The sequence below is a fragment of the Hibiscus syriacus genome, unplaced genomic scaffold (assembly GCF_006381635.1).
Source record: "Hibiscus syriacus cultivar Baekdansim isolate YM2019G1 unplaced genomic scaffold, ASM638163v2 tig00110257_pilon, whole genome shotgun sequence".
Classification (NCBI taxonomy): domain Eukaryota; kingdom Viridiplantae; phylum Streptophyta; class Magnoliopsida; order Malvales; family Malvaceae; genus Hibiscus; species Hibiscus syriacus.
The window spans coordinates 274689-287020 of NW_024062648.1; the positions used below are offsets into that span (position 1 = coordinate 274689).

Consider the following 12332-nt stretch of genomic DNA (forward strand, 5'->3'; position numbering starts at 1 on the left):
GTAGATTGATTCGAAGAAAGAAACAAGCAGGAAAAGAAGTAAAGGAAGAAGGCATAAAGACGTGAGTAATTTATTATTTTTTGTTGTCCATTTTTGTTGTTGTTGTATGTGTAAATTAGTTAGTTAGTAAGTTTATATTAGATTATATAAACTAATTTGTGCGAGATAATTTCCGTTTTAAAAAATATTGTGTTTAAAAATATTTAGTGTTTTTAAAAATATTTTGTTTAATTTACATTGTATGTGTATATTAGTAAGGAGTAAAAATTAATTGAATGAAATAATCCGGACAACGCATTATCTCACGAAATAATTATTTCGAGAACATTATCTCGACAGTTTTGCCTAACAAATTTGTTTGATATTTTTAAAAAATAAAAAATATTATCAAACTAATCATTATTATTAGTAATAATTACTAAATGATTAGAATCAAATCTAAATCATTAAATATTTATAATAAATAATTATTAGTGATTATGACTAAATCGTATTATTATTAAATCATTAAATATCAAATCATTAGATTAATAGTAATTATCAATCATTATTAGGTTTATTAGTAAGCAATCATCAAGTTAAATAATAAATTTTATTTGATCATTAATATAATGGACAGATTATGGAAAATGAGGTCGGAGTAGTTTTTCAGTCTAAAAAACCAATAAATATGATGTTAAAAAAAGACATCACATTTATAGAAATGAAGTATAAGATAGAAAGAAAAATTCAAGCTGCAGTTGATGGTTTGAGGTATAGGTTTATGATATGCTCTAACCCAGTCAGATATGTTACAGTTCCACTTGAAGAAGATGATGATATTGGAACCATGGTTGGATTACATGAGTCAACCAATATAGCAGTTATTGAATTATTTGTTGATGTGCGTAACATATGTGATGTTCCTGGGTCATCAAGAGGTGTGGCTCAAAATCCATATGAAATGGTTTTATATAGTCAGTTTGAGGAGCCGACATACAGGTTCCCGAACAGTTTTATGGCATTATTGGAAAGTGTAAATGAAGTCGGGGGGACATCTACAGCAACAGAGTATGAGACGAGAAACATACCGGAATTGGTTGTTGATATTGACGCTGAAAATCGATGGGGAGAAATTCATGATGATTCAAGCGAAGATGAAGAAACTGAAGAACCCGTTTTGGGCGACGACGAAAATATTTTTGGTGGAGGTGCAATTGATGAAGTTCCGACACCGTATGAAGCTACTCCTCACATGTACGAGATAGACTATGATGCAATGAGGGCACCTGAATTCCCAGACATGCCACATTTACCTCCGTACCAAATGACTGAATCATTCGATAATTCTGGTGAATTTTCAGTTGGGGTGCAATTCAGAGGAAAAAATGAAGCTACGCTGGCGATTAAAGAGTACTGCATCAAATGCCATGTTAATGTCCATGTTGCAGAGTCCAACCAGAAAACCCTATACGCAAAGTGTGTAAAATATGGCCTAGAGTGCAAGTGGAAGATCAGAGTGTCGAAAAATCAAAGGCACGATGTTTGGGTCATCACGAGGTACAATGGTTCGCACACATGTTTGCGAAACTCCATCGAACAAGACCACCGACTATTGGACTCCGATGTAATATGTGAATACGTGAAGACGATGGTTGAAAAGGATCCAAGGATATCTTGTTCAGTGTTAGCTGCATCTATTCGAAGCCAATTTGGATATCAAGTAAAATATGGCAAGGTGTGGAATGCGAAAATGAAGGCAATGAAGTTGACGTATGGAGATTGGGATACATCGTACAATGAGCTACCACATTTGCTACAAGCAATGAAGCGATTTATCCCAGGAACTATAGTGAAGTCTCAAACCATGCCCGCATATGACGAAGAAGGTCAACTTCTGCCAGGGAAGAAAATATTTCATAGACTATTTTGGGCATTCAAGGCATGTATTGAAGGATTTCCATTTTGCAAACATATGATCCAAGTAGATGGTACGTGGTTGTATGGTCAATATAGGCATGTACTTTTGATGGCAGTTGCTCAAGATAGTGAGCGAAATATCTTCCCAATTGCATTCGCCATTGTTGAGGGAGAGACAACAGAGGCTTGGGATTTCTTTCTGACCAATCTACGTCAATATGTCGTTCGTGAAGATGGAGTTTGCTTGATATCCGATAGAGGAACGGGTATTTTGGCGGCAATTGAACGACCAGGAAGTCGTTGGATACCTCCGTATGCATATCCGACATTTTGTATCCGTCATATTGGCAAGAATAGTATCGACCAGTTTCATAACGCACATATTCGTAGCGAGATAGTCAACATGGGTAAGTTTTATTTTCAATATTTGTGTAATTTTTACATGGTTTTTTTAATTGCGGTTTAACACAATATATTATGGAACAGGATACGAACTACGTCGACCAAATTTTGACAAGAGATTGGAGAATTTGAAGGTATTTTACGATGATCAGCGTGTTTGGAAGTGGGCTTCAAAAATACCGCAGGAAAAATGGTCGCAAGCATACGATGAAGGTCGGAGATACGGACATATGACCACAAACCTTGTTGAGGCCATTAATTCGGTATTAAAAGGTACACGCCATCTCCCAATAGCGAGTGTGGTGAAAGAGACGTACTTTAGACTGGGTAAAGTTTGGTCGGACAAAGGCAAGGAAATTGAGAGTCTCATAAATAGAGGTAAAACTTGGGCTCCTACAGTGGTGGAATCAATGGAAGCAAATGAGCGATTGGCAACATCAATGGTTGTTCATAATTTCGACCGAGTTGGTCATACTTTTGTCGTGTCGTGCATACGTCGTAACGTCGGAGTTGCAAATGAAACAAGTTGCAAAGTTGTTCCACCTTATTAAACTCATGTGACATTACCACCGACATCCCATTAGTTTGGACCCCGAGTTGCATTGCCACATCCTCCAAAGTTATCGTGCATTCGCCACACGGCAAATGAAACGTGTGCGTTTCTGGTCTCCAACGTTCAATCAACGCACTGATCAAACCTGGGACCAACTTGTAATCTCGCACAAATGTTATATACCAAAATCCAGCCTCTTGCAAATTTTCTTCTATCAGTGGGTGTGGCTTGGGCACTTTTTGTAGTCGAAGACGAAGGACTCGCTGCTCGTCCTCCTACAATTAAATATTTCAAAAAAATTATCACAATCATAAAATAATATTCAAATATTTATTAATTATAATTCATTAAACAAATATTTTATTCACCATTATTCCCAAATGACTTGAAATATGTTCATTGTCAAGCCTCAACAGTGGAATTTGGTCAGCCATTGGAATGAATCTGTAAAAAAAATTAAACAACAATATTTAAAAAATCATTTAATATAATCTAATATAAACTAACTAACTAATTTACAACACTAAACTTTAATATAATAACTTATAATATAATAAACTAATAAACTAACAAACTAAACTTTTTAAAATATAAGTTAAACGTAAACGTTAAACCCTTAAACAACTAATAAAATATTCTTTTATATAACTAAAACTAACTAATAAACTATTTTTTCATTATAATATACTACTAATAAACTTACTAACTAATTTTTTATATAATATAAATTCAACAAACAAATATAACTTAACTATTTAACTAACACAAACTAATTAAATAATTTTTTTATATAACTAACTATTAACAAAACAAACTAATTAATTATTTTTTAACTATATAACTATCAAACATATACTAATTAAATAATTTTTAATTTATGTATACTATAACTTAAACTAACAATCATATAACCCTAAACTAACAAACTAATTAACTGCTTTTTGTTTTACCCTAAACCCTAAACTAACAAATTAAACATTTATAATAATAAACTAATTTAAATATAAAAAAAATTTACCTTATCTCCCTTTCTTCTTCTTACTTTCCTTTCTCCATTTCTTTCTTTCTCGGCTGCAATCTCTTTTCCCTTTCTTCGGCTGCAATCTCGGCGACCAAGCTCTGGCTGCAATCACTTCTCCTTTTCTTTCTTTCTTTTATGTTCTCACGATAATGCACACCCCATATATAACCGGCTGCCTCAATTATTTCACCAATAATTGTGCAATTGCAGCTATGATAGCAGCTGATTTCACGCAGCAATAGTTCAATTATTGTACCAATAATTCACGGCTCAAATGGTTCACATGCATGCATCAATAGCTGTAGGCATGCAGCGGGGAGCAGGAGGGGAGCACGTGAAGGAATCTCAGTTGTGGCTGCATGTGCATGCATGGTCTCGTGAGTTAGGACTACATGGCGACCTACTTGGTCGCCGGGACTACATGGCGACCTACAAAGTCGCCGGGACTACATGGCGACCTACAAGGTCGCCGGGACTGCATGGCGACCTCTCCATTCGTATGTCACCCCGTATGTCGCCAGGATTGCATGGCGTCTTACAAGATCGCCTGGACTGCATGGCGACCTATGGCCATCACTGTAGAATTCACTCTATTTCAGCAATTAATCTGGGATGTGCATTATCTCGTGAATAAAAAAGTTTGAGAATATTATCTCGTGAATTCACCCAAAATAGGGAATTAAAATCCAAATTCAGAAAACCAGCTTTATATAATTATTTCGAACAAATTCAAAGATAGCCGTTCAATAATTTTGAAAAAACAAACAAACAAAACGTTTACCTAAAAAAACAAAAATCCAAATGATCAACTTGATATAGTCTTCCATCTCTCTTTAAATTTTGATTCGAATTTTATCCAATTTTTCCGTCTTTTTATATATGATCAAAGCCGTCATACAATAAAACCGTCTTTTACATTGCGGATCTTGAATCGCCGACGTCACTCTTCGTTTCTCATTCTCTGGCAATTTGTTTATTTATATATGCTCCTGTAATCTTCTTTTATAATTTGAATACGTCAATTTTGAGTGAATTTGATAGAAATTAAGGAATATTGCATGAATTTGATAGAAGAGTGTTTTTCGAATTCGGATTTTCTCCTCGTAAAGTGAAATTCTGTTGCATTTTATTTATTTATTTTTTGCGTTGGTAAGCAGGTTTAAAGAATTGGCTCCTCAAAGACGATCGCAGCGTTACGTAGGTGGCCAAATGCATCAAAGCAATGCAGCTGCGACGGCGCTTTACGATCACTCTGGCGGAGAGTCCTTTCACAACTCGGATTCCGCCTCCGGCGGCGATCCCGGTGATGCGGTAATGGCGCGGTGGTTGCAGTCCGCTGGATTGCGGCATCTGGCCTCTACGGGCATCGACCAACGCCACCTTTCCAATCTCCTCATGCAGGTAAAACAAGTTAATTTCCACGTGTACATTTTTAATGCTTTAAATTTACTTCGAAATTTCAGTTTTGGTGGAACTTTATTTGGTGAAAACAACCGTGGCTATTGCAGTTTTAATTAAGGGAAGTGTTATTGAAGTTTCCACATTGTTCTACGCCTAATCATGTGCCCCTTTTTTGCTATTTAACATTCCATGACTTGATGGAATGAATTTGTTCTTTCCTCTTTTGGATGAAGTTCTGAAAAAATCATCCCGCTTTTAGTATGAACTGTTAGGGCGACAGGCATTTTAAGAAAATCGGAGTTCATAACTAGTTGATCATTCTTCTCATGAGTTTATTATTGTTTTTATCTCATTTTATAAGTTTTAAATGGTTTTACACTCTATGGATTCTTACATAATGGGAAGTTACTATTTCATTATTGAAGGGTTATGTAGCACAATCTGCAGAAGAGAAGCAGAGGCTTGTCACATTAATGAGGAATTGCAATTTTAATGGGGGATCTAGATCGGAGCCATGCATGCCAGCTGGCCAAAGATCAGGAGGGTTCTGTTCTTCAGATTTCAGGGGGGATATTGGATTTGGGCTTTTGGATCTTCATGCTATGGATGATACAGAACTTCTGTCTGAGGTAAGGTTTAGGACACTTCACCTAACTTTGATTGAGATGATTTGATTAGATGCAACACTACTCTTCTTCTTTTATTTTTGTGGTGATTTGTTTAGATATTTCTTGATGTTGTTCCCTTATGATATTTTTTAAAATTGTAAAAAAATTACTTCAATTTAAGTTTGCATATTCGGGTTTAGAAATTTTGATTTTATTTGGTTGCAGCATGTTATGTGTGAACCTTTTAGACCATCACTAATCATGCCTGATGTGAACAAAGCGTTTCAAACTCAATCTAGTAATAGCCAGCAGCAAAGAAAAGAGCAAGTTGATGCAGATGCCATATGCTCTGCCAATGAAAAGGAGACCAGCACTAGGGAAAATAATGTTGCTAAGATTAAAGTTGTGGTATGTTGATTTCTTTCCATGGTGCTTCATTTCTCTCCCCTTTTCTCATCCTTTTTGTAGAGATGGGGACATCTAAGATTGCTGTTTATGTTCTCCGGTTTAGTGTCTTTTTTGTTCCTTTCATTTTCATCTTGCCTTCTTGTGTTTCATTATATATGTTCTGGACAAAGTAGATGCATGTTAAATGTCATGTAAGCAAAAATGGATGAAGAAATTTATGTTAGGGGTGCGAACTTAAGAAGTTTTATTAAAATTTTAGAGGGTGCGAAATTAGATGATCAATACAAAATACAAAGAAAAAAAATATAAAATATAAGAGAATTTGAAAATTCTAAGGGTGCGACTGCACCCCCAACACCCCCTCGGTCCATCCATGCATATAAGCCATAAAACTTTTCTCTGACATTTGGTACAAGGTACGTAAAAGACCATTAAACAAGAAGGAGATTTCTCGGAAGGAGGATGACATAGTAACTGTGAAGGAGAATTCTTTAACTGTCCATGAACCCAAGCTAAAGGTTTGTCCCTTATTCACTGTAGTTATGTGACATCACTGTGTTCCTTAGATGAATATTTTAGAACTGTGCTTACCTGTTTGACGTATCATTTCACTCTTTTCTTATATTTTGCTTTAACTGTTATACGAGAGGTGGACTTGACAGCATATGTTGAGAAGCACGAGTTCTGTTTTGATGCTGTTCTGGATGAGCATGTAACCAATGATGAGGTAATACTCAGATGAAATATATTTTGTTAATGCTATCCAAACATGGTTCCTGAATAATGTTATGACCAGAGTTTGTTGATTTGTCTGAGAAAAAGATCAATTTAAGCTGTTGTTTTATTCAACAGGTTTATCGTGAAACTGTTGAGCCGATTATTCCCATCATCTTTCAGCGAACAAAAGCTACTTGTTTTGCTTATGGGCAAACAGGTGCATAGTTTCTGAACTTTCTTCCAGAATGGCAGGCACCTCTAGTTCATGATAAGGTGGCATGGTTGCTATTTCTGCTCTGTCATGGAATATTTACCTTTTCAATTTCAGGTAGCGGTAAGACGTTCACAATGCAACCATTACCTCTCAGAGCTGCCCAAGATCTAGTAAGATACTTGAACCAGCCAGTTTATCACAATCAGAAATTTAAACTGTGGCTCGGCTTTTTCGAGATCTATGGCGGAAAACTCTATGACCTTTTGAGTGAGAGAAAGTATTTCCCTTTTCTTTCCTTGCTTACTCATGCGTGTTTCATTTAATTTGTTTTGTTTTCTTGAAGACATGCCTGATTGATTTATCATTTATGAATTATTATATGTAATGACTGAAATGTCTGCTGCTCTGACTGTATCGAGCTCAACTAAATGAATCGATCTAAATTTCCTCCTATAGGAGACTTTTTATGAGAGAAGATGGGAAACAACAAGTCTGTATTGTTGGACTGCAAGAATTTGAGGTCTCAGACGTGCAAATGGTGAAGGAATACATCGAGAAAGGAAATGCTGCTAGAAGCACAGGCTCTACTGGTGCAAATGAGGAATCTTCAAGGTCACATGCTATTTTACAACTTGTCATCAAGAAGCACTCCAAGGTGAAAGAATCCAAGATGAACAATGATGGGATTCATGGGGATGAGTCTAAAGGCGGAAAAGTTTTTGGGAAGATTTCGTTTATCGATCTTGCTGGCAGTGAAAGAGGCGCAGACACCACCGACAATGACCGACAAACGAGGCAAGTTCGAATTTTCCTGTTAACTGTATTAACATGTATTGTTTCCTACACACCTTGGTTGGTTGAGTTCTTTCCAGGATAGAGGGTGCTGAAATTAATAAGAGCCTTTTGGCTCTTAAGGAGTGCATTCGTGCTCTGGACAATGACCAGATCCATATACCGTTCCGAGGGAGCAAACTTACCGAAGTGCTCCGAGACTCTTTCGTTGGCCATTCAAGGACAGTTATGATCTCCTGTATTTCTCCAAATGCCGGTTCATGTGAACACACTCTGAATACTCTGAGATATGCTGATAGGTATCCTTGTTTCTATAATAAACTTTGTTGCAGTATATTTGTATTTACTTTCTGTCTCAATAAAGACTATTGCTATCCAATTGAACAGGGTTAAAAGTCTTTCAAGAAGTGCTAATTCCAAAAGAGATCAGTCTGTAAATTCCTTACCACCAAGTTATAAGGATGCATCTCCTGCCTCAGCTGCCTCAGATGTAGAAGATATTTACGTGCAACCACAGGAAGTAAAAATTGTTGATATAGGTCGAAGGCTTGTCGAGAAAGACGTTTATAATCTTGACTTCGACAAACGACTGCCGTCGACCTTTTCTTCAAGCCAACCTTTCAATAGGAGGGAGGAAAATGGAACAGGTTCTATCCAAATGGATAAGGAGAGATTCGAAGAAAGTAACGCCTATGGTGGTTCCGCAATTCAAAGAACTTCCTCGTCAGCTTCTCAAACTTCAGTCGATACAGAAGAGAAAGTGCAGAAGGTGTCACCTCCTCATAGAAAATCAACTAGAGAAGAAAATTCTGAGATGATGGGGAACTGGATCAAGAATGATGGAGTGGGATCGGATTCGTCTGCTACAAACTCCCAGCAGGCGAATGCTGCTAACTATAATGGCACAAATAGTTTTGGAATTAGACCATATAATCCCGAGCCTCGTACAGATGGGAGTATCAGTTCAGTACTAGAGGTAGGAGATCAATACAGTTAATTTTGTTTATGTATTGTAAAAGGGCTCTCAGGATTTTCATCTTCGAGTATACTTTTGGTTTGTTGCAGGAGGAAGAGGCTTTAACTGCTGCTCACAGAAAAGAAATCGAGGATACAATGGAGATTGTTCGCGAAGTAAGTAACCTTGCTCATACGACATTACCGAAGTCCGTGTCGATAAGTCGAGATTGTTCATCGTGTTCTGCGTCTTAATTTCAGGAAATGAAGCTTTTGGCTGAGGTGGATCAACCAGGCAGCCAAGTTGATAGTTATGTGACCAAGCTGAGTTTTGTGCTTTCACGCAAGGCTGCCAGCTTGGTGAGCCTTCAAGCTCGACTCGCCAGGTTCCAGCATCGATTGAAAGAGGAGGAGATACTAAATTGGAAGAGACTTCCTCGTTAACAGAAGATGTTCATTCTCTGCTTTCATCGCTGCATCCGTTACAGTCATATAATTTCATATCATGGATAGTCATTGTACTACTTGTCCCGATGGTCTCCAAGACAGAATTCGGCTTTTTCGCACAAATATCGGGTTGTTCATGGCGGCATTAATCTTGCTGTCGGTGCTTATTTGGTGGCAAAGGGAAATGCTTTGAAAAGTCATTCGTAGAAAAACAGTGTTACTTTTTAAAACCTTTTTCGTTGTTTAATTTTCTTTATAACCTCAAAGGTCACATTGTTCGTGTCATGTAACATTCTATGGATTTATGAAATATATAAATTTACTGTACCAAAAAGTAATACGTAAATCTATGCCATATATATAAAGATTAACTTATTATCACAAGTAACCATCAAACGACCTTAATGATAAAGAAAACGTTATTCTTTCTAAAAGTCCTGAATTCAGGTAGAATATGTAGTAAGGGGGGGTGTGTGCGTTATTAATTTATTAAGAAAATTTTGAACGAATATTATTGCATACTCTAATTATTCCTAGAAGTCTTGAATTCAGGTAGAAATGTATGTAATAAGGGGTGTGCGCATTATCAGTTGATTAAGAAAATTTTGAACGGATATTATTGCATACTCTAAAACCTTAAATAAGACGTATAACATTTTTTGTTTGTGAAATATTTTAGACTAGAGTACTTGAACTTAAAAAGATGACAATTTGACCTTTATGTTTTCCTTTCTATAAATTAATAACACAAATTATTATGTCATCCGATCTCCCAAAAAGAAGGATTAGCAATGGAATGGAAATAGACTAGTAAATGAGCAAAAATCAAGAACGACAATGTAAATGACCTTCAATTGAAGCTATTTCAGCCAGGAATTTCCACTCTCTATGCTATTGTCCGCTACAAACTTCGTTACTTCTGTGACCGCGATAAACGCAACAAACCGAAAACGTGTCCAAGACATATATTATGAATAACCCGAGATCTTAACAGCTTTAAAAGATGGATGAAGCAAACCCAACTCATCTTGAGCTTCAAGTGGATTACCAGTCTCATTCCGGACTCGCTTAACTCTCCGACTGGCCAGCGATTTATGCACAAACCCATACATTTGCAGGATCTGATTATCACCGAAATAAAAAGCTCTATCCATCTGTTTCAAACACCTCTCGACCGAGTAATCCCCGAACTTCCCGCAAGGTTTACACCACACAAAGTGAGTAACCAAAGGCCACCGATGATCCCCCAATCCGGGATGATAATTCTCGATCATCTCCTCCTATCGATCCACCTAAATCCCCCAATAACCGTGCAGATAATAAGCATTCTCCACATACACTTTCTCACCCCATTTCTCTCGTTCCTTGACCAACAAGTAAACCATTGCAGACTGATCATCAGCTTCGAAAACCGGCCTACCCCTCAAAATCTTACCGGCGTCTTCCCTAATCTTCCCTTTCGGACCGATCGGAGCCCAAGCATCTAAAAGATCAAGCGACCATTGACAATTCCTCAACAAGAAACTACCAGTATTAAAACCAATCCAATTCTTTTCATTATAAACCATTTCATTCCAACCATGCATAACTAGACTAGAATCTTTGTACCTTTCCCATGGAAGCTCGTACGCCATGTTCGTGAACATCGCATCACTGTCCATCCACCAGAGGAACTCGATCTCCGGATGCGAAAGCAAGAGCTTCCTAATCAACGGCAATTTCGCCCAAAAACCAGCCATTTCCGCATCCAACAACGCCATGTTTCTCTCTACCCATGAACCATGTGGGTTCACTTTATCAGTATTTGAACAACATTATTGACAATCGTTTGAGTTTATATGGTTGTTTACCCAAAAAAATGTTTTTTTATTAAATTGAGTTATATAAGAAATAATTTTTTTATACTAAAAATTGAGATAAATAAAATAATATTAAAATTCGTAAATAAAAATATCTATATGTATTTAAACATGTTTGAATTCTTATCCTTACAAAAGTTACAACTTTAATAATGTCAATTGAATTGTAGCTTAGTATGTATACACATAACTTATTTTTCTAGAAAATCTATATTAAAATTTAAATTTGATTTAATAATAATAAAAAATTATGTTTGTATTATTTTAGGTAAGTTAATCAATTAAATAGTTGAGTGATCAGGAATATTTTTGTTTGATCGACTGCGACACCAGTTTTAGTTTTGGTTGTTGATTGCCGATGTTTCTTATTTTCACTTATTTTTTATATTTTATCTTTATTTTTTAAATTTTTCAATAACTATATTTGTGACACATTTTCTATACTTTTATGACATTTTTTTATTTTTTGACAAGTTTTTAGGTTGTTTGATCGTTCTTTTTGTTTTTTCATCTTTTCTAATGGTTGAATTTGACGATGTCTTGACTGATTAATATGGCGATTATTTATTATCTTGATGATCTTTCATACTTTGGACCGTCAGGTTAGATTGGAATACGTGATTGTGTTCTTGGATAGTTTCTCACGCCATCCGACTCTGATATGTGGCTTGTCAATGGTCTTTTAGTATTTTTAATTTCATTTTGTGATTCGTTTGCCGATGCAGTTAGATCTATTCGTCTTTATCTTTGTTAGAGTATTTTGGTTGAATTTTAACCTTTGTCTTATATAGTCCTTGAATGATCTCAAATAACTAGTTTCTTGTTTTAATGGTTATATAAAAATATCCGAATTATATGTTTAATTTACGATTATAGTTGTACACATTCATTATAATTTTAGAAATTTTTTCTTTTAATAAAACTAGAGGCTTTCATTAAAAAAAAATGTTAGCATTTTTAAAAATGTAATATCTCTACTTAACAAAAAAATTAAGTATCATTTCAGTTAGAAAAAAATGAAAAATTAGTATTTTAATTATAATGAATATTGTTATTA

At 35.8% G+C, this 12332-nt stretch overlaps 1 protein-coding gene and 1 pseudogene across 1 annotated transcript; one reads left to right on the forward strand and one right to left on the reverse strand.

The window, feature by feature from the left end:
* The first annotated feature begins 5024 nt into the window (after positions 1-5024).
* On the forward strand, positions 5025-9682 carry LOC120114961 (kinesin-like protein KIN-13A). The gene is made up of 12 exons (XM_039135724.1): positions 5025-5276; positions 5702-5905; positions 6110-6292; positions 6709-6810; positions 6942-7019; positions 7145-7226; positions 7338-7500; positions 7680-8018; positions 8096-8314; positions 8403-8991; positions 9081-9146; positions 9231-9682. Exons 1-12 carry the CDS (start codon positions 5085-5087, stop codon positions 9411-9413), a joined length of 2400 nt encoding a protein of 799 aa, XP_038991655.1. The 5' UTR covers positions 5025-5084; the 3' UTR covers positions 9414-9682.
* Positions 9683-10330: 648 nt separating this feature from the next.
* Positions 10331-11176, reverse strand: LOC120114965 (annotated as a pseudogene).
* Positions 11177-12332: the final 1156 nt, after the last annotated feature.